We start from the raw sequence: 16628 nt of genomic DNA, 5'->3' as shown, positions 1-16628 counted from the left end.
CAGCCCCTATGTCCACCAGGAATTGGTGGCTGGTGGATCTGTCCATCACATGAAGGAGACTGTTTGTGAAGCCAGCCGTCACAGCCATCAATGGCAGCTGGCCTGGTCATTTCCCTGAAACCCACAGGGCTGGCAGCATTTACGGGCTTGCACTCCACAGTGCTGGTGGTAGAAACATGTTGACTGGCCCTCCTCTGGCTTGGTCTTGGGAGTGGCTTGTGGTCAGCTGGCTCCTGGTCGTGCCACCTAATTGAGGGCTGCCTTGTTCTCCCTCTTCATGTGCCAGAGGGCATCCGCATGGGCTGCTGCTCTCCTCAAGTTTGAGAAGTCTTCATCTGTGAGGAGCAGCTGGATGTCCTCCGGCATCTGTTCCAGGAATATCTGGCAGAAGAGAAAACAAGGCTTGTAGTCTTCCGCTAGGGTCAGCATTTTGTCTATCAAAGCTAACGGACTCTGGTCCCCAACCCCATCTAGGTGAAGTAGCCTGGAAGCCTGTTGCTGGGAAGTTAGTCCAAAAGTTCCAAGCAGCAGCTCTTTGAGGGCGGCATTCTTGCCCATAGCCAGGGGGTGGTGGATGATGTCGTCCACCCTCGCTGCCATATCTTGGTCCAGAGCACTCACAACATGACAGAATATCATGGCGACTGAGGAGATGTTGCGGAGTTGAAATTGTGCTTCTGACTGCCCGAACCACGTACTCAGTCAGTGGGTCCAAAAGGGGAAAGCTTGATGGAGACAGCATTAACCTCTGCTGAATCCATGGTGTTTTGAGTTCAGAAAAACATCTAGGCTCATCGGGGTCACCACTGTGGCTGTGTGAGCAGTGGAAGAAACACAGCCACCACATTAAGGGTTGTTAACGATTGTTTTTATTCAAATTCAGCACGTCTTTATAAGGGCAGCATGAGCTCAGTCACCTGGTGCATTGTGACATCATAATCGCTGCCCAGGGTGCGCGCTGGAAGGGATGCTGGAGTCAGAGAGAAACCTCTGACGACGCCATTCTCTAATTGATGGAGTGTTGTGGGTTTATTGGCTAAAGACGACCGCCTTGCCCAGCCTGATTTTTGGACCAAATTCAGTGCAGGCAGATGCAAATGCATCGTACAACGTTTGCAGCTCTGGCTGGAAGTGAGCCATAAAGGCAGCATCATCTGCATAAAGCAGTTCTCGAATCATAACTCTTCTGATTTTGGTCATGGCCCGGAGCCATGACAGATTAAAAAGTTTTCTGGAGCTTCTTGTGTGCAGGGCTATGCCTGGAGCCTTTGGAAAGGCATGGCGCAGAAGAGCAGAAAAGAAAATGCCAAACAGAACTGGAGAGAGAACGCAGCCCTGTTTTATGCCACAGTGGATTGGGAACTCTTCTGATCTCAAACCGTCGAATTGGACAGTGGCCTGCATGTTGTTATGGAACTGGATGATGATGGACAATAGTGTGTCAAGGTAGCCAAGATGTTTTAAGACATGGAATAGGTCTGAGCGACTAACATAGTTAAAGGCCTTAGTCAGGTTGATGAAGCACACTTAGAGGGGTTTGCGCTGTTCGATGCATCTCTCTTGCAGTTGGCGGAAAGTGAAGACCATATCGATAGTTGATCAACATGTTCGAAAGCCACATTGGCTTTCAGGCAGTATTCTGTTGGTGACGGTTTGCAGGCGGGGGAGGATTGCACAACAGAGTATCTTGCCTACAAGGCTGAGCAGTGAGATGCCATGGTACTTGTTGCAGTCTTGGCGGTCACCTTTGTTCTTGTAAAGTATCACAATGTTCATATCCTGCAGATCTTTGGGGATGCAATGGTGGAGCCAGCAGGTTTTGAATAGTGTTGTGAGCTCAGAGATGAGCGCTTCGCTGCCAAGCTTCAAGATCTCAGAGGGGATACCATCGATTCCAGGTGATTTGTTATTTTTCATGCAGTGGACTGCTTTTCTGACATCGGTGGTGGTAAATTCAACATCTAGCTCCACTAGGACAGGTAGCTGCGGCAGGGTGTTGTTGATGATATCAGTGTCCACACTTACTGGTGTTGCGTAGAGAGAGCTGTAATGTTCCATCCAGCGGTGTAGTTGAGAGTCAAGGTCTGTGAGGAGACTCCCATCAATTACTTCAATTAATAGGATCTGGAGAGAAATAGGCCACCATGGAGACACTGTATTTTCCCAAATTCAACCTTCCTCAGAATTGGATGGTCATGACAGAAAAAAAATTGAAATTTAGGAACATTCTTAGTAAATGTAAATCTGGATGCTTCATAATTCACTACATTTGCCTTAAAATTATAGTACTGTATATGGAAGATAACAAGTTAACCGAGAACTTTGAATTGTTAAATTGGAAATATAACGTTGATTTATAATTTCTGGCATAATTATAGTTAAATGTGAATTTATTTTCTGGTAGGTGATGTCTGTGACTGCTCGTATATGATAGTAGAAGGGAATGAGAGAGCTGTTGTTGCAGTGCTTGGTCTGCTCTCGCTGCTCTGTATCATGACAACTGTTGCAGGAACTGTACTTCTCTTATACCCAAGTCTGCTCCACAGTGGCCTTCAAAGATTGTAAGTAGCTTGTTAAGACATGGGTATAATAGATACAATTAGTTATATAATTAACAATCTTCATTGGCACCCATAATAAGCATGCCAAAATATTGGCAGTGAATTTAATTTGCATTTTAGGTACATTGGCTTTCAGCATGTGGCTTCACCTAATGGAAACAAATTAGAATTTGACCAATATCTATGCAATTTTATCTCAATTATAATTAGTAATGAATACTCTTGGGGTGATGGCTGCTAAGTTATTCTGCACTAACCAAGGAAAAGCTTTTATGAATGTATGCTGTTAAAATATTTTATCTAATTGTTCCCCAAAATAAGAGCAGCTAGCTTCTACAAGCTATAGCTCTGTTGAGCCTATAGCGCAGGAGAGGTTATAGCTGTACGCACGTTAGCTCAGAAAGAACACGCTGTTCCTAGAAAGAACAACACAAACCCAGTTAACACTGAGCTTTATTGGGCTCACAGCACTGCTTTTATTCCAAAGATGAGGGATGTGGTCAAAGCCTCCTGAGCACTGATTGGTGTGTTTGCGATCCACTCTCCTTGATAGGCCAGTTAGGCTCCTTTAGTTGAGGTCAATTGGAGAGCAGTACTGCAGGCCTCATGCAGCCTGCTGGATCATTGCGTTCGTTCTTCATTTTGTGAGGCATCCTGAGGAGGCACCACAATGTCTCTTTTTTTAAAATTTCCAAGATACTTCCATAATAGGAATGATCAGCAATGTGGCTGATGTCTTGGGTTGCAATTTATCCTTATCTTGGATGATTGTGCAATCTGTTCTTCCTCGACACATGAAATTACTTCATGAGGTCTCCATTATATAAATCTCTGAGCAGGGCATGAACAGATAGGAGGTTTGTAAATCTTTCAATACAATCATTTGGTATTCCAAAACTTGGTCAGAAGATGAAAGTCTCCAAAAGCAGTAATATCTATTGAGGCCTATAATTTCTGTAATAGTTATGTTGCATAATTAACATTCTAATAAGCAAAAAAAGCATGATTGCAGAATAAGAGTGGTGGCCTTTTCAAAATTGCAACCAGATCTTCCATGAGTCTTTTTTTATAGTGTGTCAAATGACTCTGGATAATATGAATAAATAGAAAGCAAACCTTCTCTTACATGCAGAAGCTATGAAATATGAATGAAAATGCTTTTATGTACGTGACTGCTGTTGGGGATTTAAGGTTAAAATAAAAATAAGCATGACACTTTCTGCAAAACATAGAGTTCTGTTGTCCCGGCTCATATGTATCTTTCAAATAGCAATACCATGGAAAATTATTCTTTCTTTTTCAATCTGTTTATTGAGTTATAATGAACATATATACAAGAGGAGAGTTACATTACATTCATGTATTCACAAGTGTATAAGAAAAAGAACATATTAGTATTTAACAAATATATATTAACAATAAATTTCTTCATTTGTAAAACCAAAAGAAAAAGAGAGTGAAAAAAAATTATTGTTTTTGCAAAATACCTACTAACTAATCTAAAAAAAGAGAAAAGAAAAAGGGACTGGGCAGTACATTCTGAGAGGTAGGAAAACAAAGGGTTTCCTGGTTAAATCCAAATTTACCATAAGGAACTGAGAGAGAATTTAGTATAAAATTATGATTCTTAGACTATATGAAAATATTGAATAAATGGTCACCAAACTTCTTCAAATTTAAAAGATGTATCAATTGTCTGACTCCTAATTTTCTCCAAGCATAAACATGATAAGACAGCAGAGAGCCATTGAAGTAGAATAGGTGGGTTAGGGTCCTTCCATGTAAGTAATATGGCTTTTTTACCCAATAATGATGAAAAAACAATTATTTGCTGAGCAGAAACATGCATATTGCCCAGTCTCGCTGGTGTAATTCCAATAATACCTGTTAATAAATTTGGTTGTAATTCTAATCCTAGAATTTTTGTTAGAGTTTCAAAGGCATCTTTCCAGAAATTATCTAGTTTTGAACATGACCAGAACATATGAGTTGAAAGTGGCTACCTCAACTTTGGACCTATCACAAGTAAGGTTTACATTGGGAAAAATATGAGCTAACTTATCTTTAGACATATGTGCCCGATCTACCACCTTGAAGTGAATCAAGGAATGATGGCCACAAATTGATGAAAAAATATGATCCCATTGATCGTCCAGAAGAAATTCTTGGAATTCCAATTCCCAAGCATGATTGAAACGCATTAAGCATTCTCCTGCAAATAGGTCTGAAAAAGTTATTATTCCTTTAGTTTTCCATTTTGAAATCTCCTGATCAATCAATTATGTTTTTAAAAAAGAAATTAAGATGTATTTATGAGATAGAACAAAATTATTGAACCAAAAAAATTTACAAAACTGGAACCAAATTCTTATTGTCTGCTTAAGAATTGGGTTAAGTTCTCTTCTATTAATTTTGGATAGGGTAGAGGAGCTTCCAGTACTGAGGCCAACGAGTACTCCCTAACTGAATTCCTCTCCAAATTCACCCTTAAAGGACATTCATATACACCTGATTAATAAATCCCAAAGGTAATATATCAGATATTAATAGCCCAATAATAAAATCAAAAATTAGGGAGAGCCATCCCTCTGACTTTATTTTGTTTCTGCAATAAAGGTTTGCTCAATCTAGGATTTTTATTATTCCAAATGTAAGAAGATATCTTAGAGACTACCTTGTCAGAAAATATTTTAGGGAAGAAGAAAGGTACTGCTTGAAAAGTATTAAAAACTTTGGTAAAATTATTTTAATTGAGTTAATAGGACCAATTAATGATAGCACCACTGGAGACCATCTGGAAAGTGTTTGTTTCACATATTCTATTAAGGGGAGATAATTATATTTATACAGATCCTTAACATTTCTCATAATTTTAATGCCCAAAATAAGTAAATTAGTTCTTAATAACTTTAAAAGGTATTTGATCATATAAATGCACCTGATTATTAATAGGAAAAAGTTGATTTTGTAAAGATTTAATTTGTATCCTGGAAAACTATCAAATTCAGACAGTAGGGACAGCATAAAAGGAATAGATTTCTTTGGGGTAGAAATATAAATGAAACCTCATGTATCCCATTACCCCTCTTGATACCTTGAATGTCATTGGAGTCTTGAAGGGCAATAACTAAAAGGTCCAGAGCCCAATTAAATAGAAAAGGACTAAGAGCCTAAATAGCCTAAAATAAAGAGATTTTTGATTATTAGTAATAACCACAGCCATTGGAGCTTGATAAATTATTTTAATCCAAGAAATCCTGGACAAAAGTTAGATCATTTTAAGATCTCAAATAAGTAGGGCAATTCCACTCTACTGAATGCTTTCTCAGCATCAAGGGCTACAACATATTCAGGTTTTTCAGATAGAGAAGAGTAAATAATATTAAATAATCTTTGAATATTAAAATGAGAATATGTATTCTTAATGAACCCAGTGTGATTCTTAGATATAACTAGGTAGAATATTCTCAAGTCTGTGGGCTAAAATTTTAGAATGGATTTTAGAATCTACATTTAATAATGATATCAGCCTGTAGGAGGCTCAATCAGTTAGGTCTTTATCTTTTTTAGGAATTAATGAAATAGATGCCTCATAAAATGTTTTAGACAAAGTCCCAGAGCATATAGAATCAGTGAAGACTTTACATAAATGAAAGGATAGAGTATTATTGAAGGCTTTAAAAAAATCCACTGTATACCCATCCAGTGCTGGTGCCTTACCTGACTGAAGGAAAGATATTGCCCTTTTTATTTCCTCTTGCTTATAGGTTCATCCAATAAATTCATATATTGAATAGAGATTTTTGCCAAGTTCAACTCATATAAAAATTGATTCATAGTGGTATTGTTATCTGGAAAGACAGATTTATATAAATTAGAATAAAAACCTAAAATTGTTTTATTAATTTCATGATAATCTAAAATTACGTTTCCATCAACTTTATGTATTTTCAAAATTTGTCTTCTAACTATATTTGATTTTAGTTGACGAGCCAACAATTTACCTGATTTATCTCCGTGCCTAGATTTAAGAAGTTGACTCTCAATAGAGTTGGTCATGATCAAGTCATGCCGCATTTGGAGTTCTATCCTTTCTTTGTAAAGATCCTCATTAGGACTCACTGAATAAACATTATGTATTTCTTTAATTCTGTTAGTTATTGATGTAAATTCATCTTTGGTTTTCTTTCTCAAACCTGCAGAGTGTGAAATTACTTGCCCTGAAGAAAAGATTTCATCGTGTCTTAAATAATCAAATTTGACATTCCTTCTGTAACATTTAATTTTAAAAATTGTGAGATTTGTTTCTTAATAAAATTTACAAACTTTTAATCCTGCAACAATGTAGCATTAAATCTCCATTGTGAGGAGTTAGGAAATAATGTTGGGGAACTTCATTACTAATTTCAAAGCCGCATGATTTGACAATGTGATTGCATCATATGCACAATAAGTAACCATGGGTACTAGACAAGTGTCAACTGAAAAATAAACAATTCTTGAATATTTACGATAAATGTGGAAAAAAAGAAAAAACCTTTGTCTATAGGATGTAAAAATCTCCAGTTATCAACCAAATAGTATTCCATTAAAAAAGGAATCAATGCACATCGCAGCCTTGTTAGAAAATATCAAATTGGTTGAAGACCTATCGATCAAAGGATTAACACAGCTGTTCAGATCAACTCCCATTATCAGTTTAAATTCGCTAATGAAGAAAACAATTTCTTAACAAATTCACGACTATCTACATTTGGAGCATAGACACAGACTAAAACAACCTTTTGATCATTTAATAAACTAGTCACAAATTAAATATCTGCAAATTCAATCAGTAATGGTGTTTAAGTGTGAAAACAAAACTCGAGAATCAATGAAAATAGATAACCCTTTAATTTTTGCTGCCGATAAAGAATGAAACTGAGAGCCCTCCAAAATTTAAAGAATAATTTTTCATCCAATTTCATTGTTGACTGAGGCAATGTGGCAACATTTCCCTATAACACTTCAAAAGTTATAGGCTGTCCCTAGCTGATGAACACCAAATTTAGGGACACCTGCATATAAAATGGGCTCAATAATATTTTAAAATTCGTAAGTCTGACATGCATACATGTGCTCATTGCTATGAATGGCAAAACTAGGCTCCTATCTTTTTTTTACCTTTAATAATTGTTCTTATCACTCTTGGGTGTTTTGGAATGCATTCATTACAGTACTGTGCATGAATGGTTATTGAGCGATTTGTTTGTGTATTTTTTGACTTATGGAAGAAGTTGACATGGTTAATAAACTGAGGATGTGATCGGGAAATTTAAGTTTAAATTAAAGTAATTAAATAAATCTGGTATAAAAATCAACTGTCAGTAATTGTAAACATAAGACAATTGTACAAGTTCACATGGTTTACTAAAGTCCATCAGGAAGGGAAAATTCATGTCCTTACCTTGTCTGATATGTGATTCCAGAGTCAGACCTACCAATGTGGTTGACAACCAAATGGCTTCTGAAATAGCTATTTGGTTCAAAGGAAATCCATAATGTGTGAAAAATTATGGCCTTTTCAGTAATGCCACATCCTGTGATTGAATAGGTAAAATATAATTAGGTCCTTTATTTCTAGTACACCCTCCTGTTACTCTTCTCCTTGAATTGTTATTCATACAAAAAAGGGATGATGAGTTAGCATACAGGAGGGAGAATGAAAACTTGGCTGAATGGTGCACCGTCAACAACCTCACACTCATTGTCAACAAAACCAAGGAGCTGATTGTTGACTTCAGGAAGGGAAAACCAGAAGTGTATGATTCACTGATCATTGAGGGATCAGAGGTGGAGAGGGTGAGCAAATTTAAGTTCTTGGGGGTCACTATCTTGAAGGGTCTTTCCTGGATCCAACACATTAATGGCATTGGAAAGAAAGCACGTTAGCGCCTCTACTTTCTCAGGAGTTTGCGGAGATTTAGTACGACATCAGAAATCCTGGCAAATTTCTGCAAATATGTAGTGAAAAGTGTGCTGACAAGCTGCATCGTGGACTGGTATGGGGACACCAATACCCCTGAGTTAAAGCTTTGCAAAAAGTAGTGGACACAGCCCAGGATATCACAGAAAATCTTCCCCACCATGCAGAACAGCTACAGAGAATGCTGCTGTTGGAGAGCAGCAACAATCATCAAAGATCAAGAACACCCAACACATGCTCTGTTTCCACTACTGTTATAGGCTTATGTTATTTTTTAAATTATTTTATTTACAATTTTAAACCACAATAATAGTTGCATTACATTCAGTTCAAAAATTATTTTAAAAAATTATACATATGGTATAAGAAAGAAAGAAAATAGAAAAAGAGAAAGAATAACACAAACTGGAGGAAGCAATGGAATAAAACATTTATACCATAAAGTCTATATTAGAGGTTACCAAGAAGTGTGGTCTTCAGAGAGTCTATTAAATATGCAAATCCACATTTTGTAAATATGGATACTAAATTCTGGGATCTCCAACAATTCTATTAAGCAAAGGTAAATAATTTGTATAATTTTTTTAATGTGTTCGAATACCTAAATATTTAATACCTATTTCTGGCCATCTCAATTTAGTAACCATTTAATAATCAGTATAGTCACACACATCTCTCTTTTCTTTTCAATTAACTTTATATCCAGAAACTTCCTCATATTCTTCCAACCTAACCTGTAATTGGGACAAAGAATTTATAGGATCAGTTAAATAAACCAAAATATTATCAGCAAACAAATTAATTTTATATTCTTCCTGTTTACCTTAATTTCTTTAAGCTTAGGATCTTGTCTAATAAGTTCAGATAAAGATTCAATTGCTAAAATAAACAAAGCCTGTGACCAAGGACAATCCTGTTGACTTGATCTAGTTAATGGAAAAGAAGTAGATATTTGTCCATTAGTAATCACTTTTCCTAAAGGAATTTTATATAAAGCTTTTACCTAAATTATAAATGTAGAATCAATACCAAACTTATCCAAACCTTTTAACAAAACATTCCATTCTAATCTATCAAAGGCTTTTTCTGCATCCAAAATTACTGCTACACTACTATCTCCTCTTTTTTGAATTAAATTAATTAAACTAATTAGTCTTGTAATATTATCAGCAAAATATCATTTCTCTTAATAAATCCTGTTTAATCCATATGAATTAAATTAGGTAAATATTTAGTTAAACAATTTGCTAAAAATTTTTGTGACAGTTTTATAATCCACATTTAATAAAGTTATCAGATGATAAGACAGGATTCAACAAGTCTTTATCTTGCTTTGATATAACTGTGATTATCGCTGTTGAAAAAATATTCTGGTAAAGAATGGGATTCCATTGCTTAAACACCTCCATAAATGGATGTATTAAAAGGCCCTTAAATTTCTTGTATAACTAGGATGAAAAATCATCTTCTCCCAGAGATTTATCATTCAGTAATGAACTAAGCACTTCATTAACTTCTCTTATTGTAAAAGGGGCATCTAAATTTCTCTGATCTTGATATGTCAAACTAGGCAAATTTATCTGAGATAAATATTTATCAATCTTAACTTCACCTCCAATAAATTTTGATTTATAGAAATCAGAATAAAATCTTTAAATAAATCATTAATTTCTCTATATCTATAAGTAATCGTCTTTGAACTTTAAAGTCCAATTCTCAGAATAAATTTGACAAAGTACTAAAACAAATCTTCCCACAGGATCAATAATCACTTTATGAATTTTAACCGGTAACATTTTCTTAAATAAAATTGCCAAGTCTCTTGCTTTAGAGTTAAAAGTTGAGCTACTACTTGTCCAACCCAGTCTCTTTTCAATGTTTGATATTCCTTCTCAGATAAATGAGTTGCCTGTAGAAAAACAATATCAACACTAATTTTCTTCAAATAAGATAACACCCACTTTATTTTAATCAGATTATTAATCCCATTAATGTTATAACTTTAAAAATTCAGTTTTACTATTTGCCATTATACTAAATTCAAAAAATTCATAACTCCCTCTGCCTCTCCTCTTGGACCTCCCACATCTCAAAATCATTATCTACACCTGTCATCTCCATCAAGAAAAAGAAAGGAAAGATAAGAAAAAGAACAAAATCATGCAAACCACCCCCTCACCAAAAAAAAATACTGTTTAAAAAAAAAGACCAATACTACCACCCTCAATTTTGTGGGAAGCGATTCTCACCGATAGGTGGCACATAGCTAGGGAAGGAGAAGAAAAATAATCACGACTCCCCAGAGAAAAAAATCAGACAATTTCTGAATAGTCATTATCATTTTTAGGTAAAAACGGCTGTTTCAAGCTCTCTGTTAACTTGGTCATCATCATCAAGACCAGAAATTTCTTGCTGTAACATCTCCTTATCTGATATTTGCATCTTCTCAATTTGTGGAATATCCGCTGTTAATAAATCAACTTGTTGATCCATTTTATTATTTGAAAGAGAATTTACAAAGTCCAAAGCTTCCATTTCATCATTGAAGAATTTCGCCTGATTATTTCCCAAAACACTTTAAGTATAGCCGGGTGACAAAAAAAAACTTGTATCCTTTTTTCCAAAGCACAGATTGTGCAGGATTAAATTCCCTTCTTCCACAGCCACACTGAGGTCTGCATAAAATAAAATACTTTTTTTTTAATCAGCCACTATCAAAGGACCTTGAAATTGATGAGCTTTCTGAACCACTACTCTCAAAATAGTTTCCGTATCTTGGTAATGAAGACATCTAATCAAAACTGAGCATGGTGATTGACCCGCCAACAGCTTCTTTCTAAGTGCCCTATGTACTCTATCTAATTTAAGGCCATTTGGGAAATGTTCAGGTCCCAAAATCTCTAGAAACCATTTTTGAAAAAATTGTACTGAATTGGGACCTTCAAAACCTCTGGAATCCAATAATATTCACGTTATTTCTTTGACATGATTCTCCAATGTATCAATTTTTTGTAATAGTTCTCGACATTCCATGCCATACCTGAATCTTCCAACTTATTCACCACATCTTTACATTGATCCACTTCATAAAGATATTCTTGTAAATTTTCTTCAACTTTTTGAACTTTTGTTTTAATTTTATTAACCACTTTAACATAAAATCTCTTCATTTCCTCCTTAATTATCTTCTTTTCTCCTTTAACATATTTAAATTGAGCATTAATATCATGCCTAATAGACCCATTTTGTAAATCCATTTTCTGACTCACTGATTGCAACTGGTTCATCAGTTGCCTGCCTGTACTTGCCCCTTAACTTCAGGTACCTTTACCCACAAAGTTTATTCCTGCAAATGAGCCTGTTGATATTGTTCTTCTGCCTCTTTCTCCACTTGTTTTCTTTGGTCTTATTCTTCCTGCTCCACATCACTAATAGATGATAAAATGCCTTTTGCTCTGCCTCTTAATCCAAAGGAGGCAGATCTTGTACTTTAACGCTGGTGAGAACTGATTTATTCATTTTCCATTATTATTCTGCTCGATCCATTTTGCTCATGCATGAAGTTTTGTGCATGCGCACTTGTTCTTGTAAGTTTTGTAGTTTAACAGTCTTATTCTGGATGCCATCACCATCTTCTTCGGCTCCCCAGAGAAGTGATGCCGGGTTCACTTGTACTCATGCAGCCATTGCTCTCGTCACTCACGGAGGAAGAAAAAATCCACCCTGAGGCTCCAACTCTTTCAAACCTTGCAGCTTCTTTTAAGACCAATTTTCTAGTTGTTGGAGGCCTTCCCTTTCTTGTAGCCATAGTTAAAACTGTGCAGGCAGGTTTCACACTAAACTTTGACTATTGACTTTTTTTTTACTTTTTGTTCAGTTATTAATTAATTCTCCCAGGGGAGGCGTATTCCCACATCCTTCACTCATACCATCACACTTTAACCCCCCCCCCCCGTTTATGTTATTCTTAATATTTATTTATATTTTTTTATTTGTAGTGGGGGGTTTGGACCAGGGAAAGACACAGATAACCCCATTCTGGAGACAGCCTCTCTGGAAGTTCAGAGCTGTAAACAGTTTGTTTATTGTTCCATTGACATGCCGAAACAATGGAATGTTTACTCAGAAGCACAACTGTTTCAAAAGAAGAAGACCATCTGCTTATGAGATGTGCTTTTGATAAAGGAAACTGTATCAGTATTGTTCAAACAGTCACATGATTAAAGAAACTTGGAAAAGCAGCATTTTAGAATCAAAAGCAGTATCATCTGGACACAATTAAAGTGGATTCAGGGAAGATGGCCACTTCTGCTACTTTTCCTTGTCAAGGGGCTACTGTGGCCTTTGTAATGGCCACTTGCTACTGATCCATATCTAGGTAAAGAAACCAAGATCATTCTTGCATTTGGATCATGGGCATTTTGATGGTTACGTCTTCTGACCCTTGCCTGGGTCTGTGAAAGCATCGTGAAGGTCACAAGCTTCATAACCCCCACGCAAGAAATGGGAAGTTGTGACAAATCATTCGTATGAAGAAACATTTCTCTGAAAGCAACTCTACAAGAATTAGTGAGTTTTGAAAAGTCTGATGACTCCGCATGTCAACTACATAATTACTTCTGAACAACAGTTTTAAAAGTTCTGAGTTTCAACTCAAAATTTCTAAGACTGAACTTTGAATTTGACTTTACAGAATTGTGCCTAAGCTATAATAGTTTGGGTAATCCTTACATACATATATACATTTGCACATAGTTAGGGTTAAGTTTAGAGTTAATTAAGATATTATTAATAGTTATTAATAAAAAATATTGTTTTGAAGATACCATTGTCTTGGTGAATTTCTATTGCCGCTGGTCTATGATGTAACACTGCTACCATCAGGAAAGAGGGATAAGTGCCATAAGACATGTACCACCAGGTTCAGAAATCACTGCTCCCCATCCACCCTCAGTCTCCTCAACAACAAATTCAATCAGGAACTCATTTAAGGGCTCTTACTTTTGCACTTTATTGATTTTCTTCTCTTTGTATTGCACAGTCAGTTTGTTTACATTTCTTTATTTGTTTACATGTGTATGTTGAGTACAATTTTTTTTTTGCACTACTAATAAGTGGTAATTTGTCCTTGCCTGCAGGTAAAAGAATCTCAAGGCTGTTTGTGATGTCATGTGTGTGTAACCTGACAAGAAATCTGAAAGATGTGAAAATATATCTATTTATCTATTGTTGAGATACCTGATATAAATTATTCAGTGTGTTCTTTCTCCTCTGCACAAAATTCTCACTCTCCAAATTCCCATTTTAAAGTCAAACTGAATTAAAAGCTTTGGGTATTATTTACCAACTTAATATTTTGTAACCACAACCTGTCTCAAAATTTAAAAAAAAGTATCCAGATAGTTATTCCAAAGCCATCTGAAAAAATTCCATGCAGCAAGATGTTAATGTGTGAAGTAATAATAAAAATGCCTCCTGAATGGATTATATGATGCTTCACATAGCCTATACTAGCTTTATTAGCAATGTGTAAAAGTCACATACTTAATATCAGCAAGTGTTTAATTTTGTTGGAATGTATTTTACTTCTTTGATTATCATAAAATAATAAATGGAACACTACATTTTATGGCTTGTTCATAAAATCAATCAGCTTGAGCAACTCATTGGATTGCCCCCCCCCCCTTCATAAAGTCTCAATGAAGGTTTTCACGCAAAATGTCAAGCATTTTCTCCCCACTGCTTGCCCCGTTAAGTTCCTCAAGCTAATTGGTTTTTGCTCCTTTCCTTTCCATTTCCATGAAGGTATTTAGTACAATTGTTCTTAAAAAATCAACTCACACAAGGAGAACATACAAACTCCTCACAGACAGTACAAGATTCGAACCCCTGTCCTGATCGCTGGTGCTGTACCAGCATTGCGATAACCTCTGAGCTAACCATGCCACTCTCTCATATTGTTTCAAATATCTCAGTTTGCAGAATTGGACATTTTGGCGACTGAATCCATGAAGGGGGATAGTTTTCTTCAAAGAAAGGTGATAGAAGTTTTGCTTGTGCTGATAGAGAATACTTCTTAAAATCCAGGAGTCTAAATCCTCCTCATTTATAATCCCCTGTTAACCTTTCCAGTGCAATTCTTGGTATTTTGTTATTCCATAGGAATTGTCTTATACAATTATATAATAATATTAGAGCAATAGGCAACGATTGAAAGAGATACTGTAATCTTAGCATTTCCTTCTTTTTTATACAATTTACCCTTCCTATTAATGTAATTGGCAGATCTTTCTAATTCTAAATCTTTTTTTATTTTTTCTAATAGAGGGGTATAATTAAGCTTATATAAATTCTGTTAATTATTATTTATCATTATTCCTGTATTTAACTCCATCCTTCCATTTAAATTTACTACCTTTTTGATATCTTACATAATCAAAATTCTGCAATGGCATTATCTCTCTTTTGTCCATATTTATGTTATATCCTGATATTATTCCATCTTTTTCTTTGTAATCTTATCAATGATTCAGCCGGGTCAGACATTTATCACATCATCAGCAAATAAACTAATTTTATGTTCTTTCTGTTCAACTTTGAAGCCCTTAATATCCAGATATTTTCTTATATTATCTGCTGGGAGTTAAATAGTTAGTATAAATAACACTGAAGATAAAGGACACCCCTGTCTACTCAATATACTCAAGGCAAAACATTAGATAACATTTGGTTATCAGTTATAATTTTAGCTTGAAGCCTATAATAGAGTTTTTATTTTAAAATTTATAAATTTTATACCTATGCTAAATTTTTACAATGTTTTACATAAGGAAGACCATTCTAGTCAGTCAAATGCCTTTTCTGTATCTAAAGAAATAGTTATGTTTGGATAGAACCTTGATTTTGCCATATCTATTATTGAATAATCTACTTAGACTATATGAAGAATGCTTTCCTTTAACAAACTCTACCTGGTCTGGATGTATTAATTTTGGTAAATACTCACCCAATTTGTTGTCTAGTGCCTTTGCTAGGATTTTATAATCTGCATTCAGGAGTGATATTGGTCTGTATGATAAGATTTTTAGTGGGTCTCTACCTTTCTTCGGAAGCACTGTCATTATAGCAGCTGAAAAGGTTTCCGGGATGGTTTGGGTCTTCACCATCTGGTCCAACACATCCATCAACAGAGGTATCAACAAATCTTTAAATTCTCTATAGAACTCAAGAGGTATTTATTAACCATTTTCCCCTAGGGACTTATTAACTTGTAAAGTACGCACAAGTTAATTTAACACATGTGAAAAGAAGAATACAGAAGCTTGCGAGAAAAGCCTGTGGAATCTCTCAAGGAAGAAGAACCCCTCCCTTTGGTGCCATCTTTTTTTTGCTACCCTTGATTCCCTCCCTTAGACTGGAGTTTCTACCCTGCCAACACTTTTCCCAGATTTTCTCCCCTTTACTGAGCTCACCGTGAGCATTTCTATACCACTTTACTTTTAAACAACAAATACCAGACAGTTTTACTATTTTTACCGAGTTCCATTATAAATATTTTCACAATCTTCTCCCTTGGAAACCTTGATCTTTTTTTCTTTATAAATTTCACAGGAAGTCTTCCACCTCATTCTTCTTCTTGAAAAATTTCCAGTTCTCTTCTGCTACCTCATCCCTCAAAGTCACAGGATGTATCATTGAGTATTTCACGTTTTTAATGCATAGTTGCCTTTTCACCTCTTCAAATACCTTTTTTTTAATCAGGTTCGGGCTAAAATCTTGAAAAAATAGTACCTTTTCATGAGGAAACTTGGGAAGGCCATTATTCTGCTTAGAGTAATCATAAAATGCTCCCACAATTATCTCCCATCCTCAGTAGCTTAAAAGTCTCACCAGAACTGGCCTTGGTCTCTGATCGCCGTCTCTTCTGGGTCTGAGTGTTCAGTGAGCTCTCTTGATAGGCAGGTTTTCTCAAAATTTGTCTTCTCCCAACTCTTGTTGGATCCAGTTTTTAAAAAATTGTTCACTGGGTCTCTTCCCTTGATTCCTTCCTTTAGTCCAATAATTTGGACATTATTTTGTCGAATGAAGTTCTCCATATGGTC

At 35.6% G+C, this 16628-nt stretch overlaps 1 protein-coding gene across 21 annotated transcripts in view; it reads left to right on the top strand.

The window, feature by feature from the left end:
• LOC138761686 (uncharacterized) overlaps positions 1-16628 on the top strand; it is a 155809-nt gene that overhangs the window by 100612 nt on the left and 38569 nt on the right. For 15 of the 21 annotated variants that reach the window (XR_011356455.1, XR_011356450.1, XR_011356459.1 and 12 more), the window contains one exon: positions 2405-2561. Coding sequence is in view for 12 of the 21 variants with exons in the window: in XM_069934275.1 (XP_069790376.1) it covers positions 2405-2561 (157 nt within the window). In the remaining 9 variants the exon portion in view is untranslated. Of the gene's footprint in view, positions 1-2404; positions 2562-6763; positions 6894-13664; positions 13978-14501; positions 14565-16628 lie in introns of those variants that run through there. The other 6 variants (XR_011356447.1, XR_011356445.1, XR_011356441.1 and 3 more) reach the window with 3 other exon arrangements.

The sequence above is a fragment of the Narcine bancroftii genome, chromosome 1 (assembly GCF_036971445.1).
Source record: "Narcine bancroftii isolate sNarBan1 chromosome 1, sNarBan1.hap1, whole genome shotgun sequence".
Lineage (NCBI taxonomy): Eukaryota > Metazoa > Chordata > Chondrichthyes > Torpediniformes > Narcinidae > Narcine > Narcine bancroftii.
The sequence above is the reverse complement of the archived record's forward strand: the minus strand, read 5'-3'. Positions and strand labels throughout refer to the sequence as shown.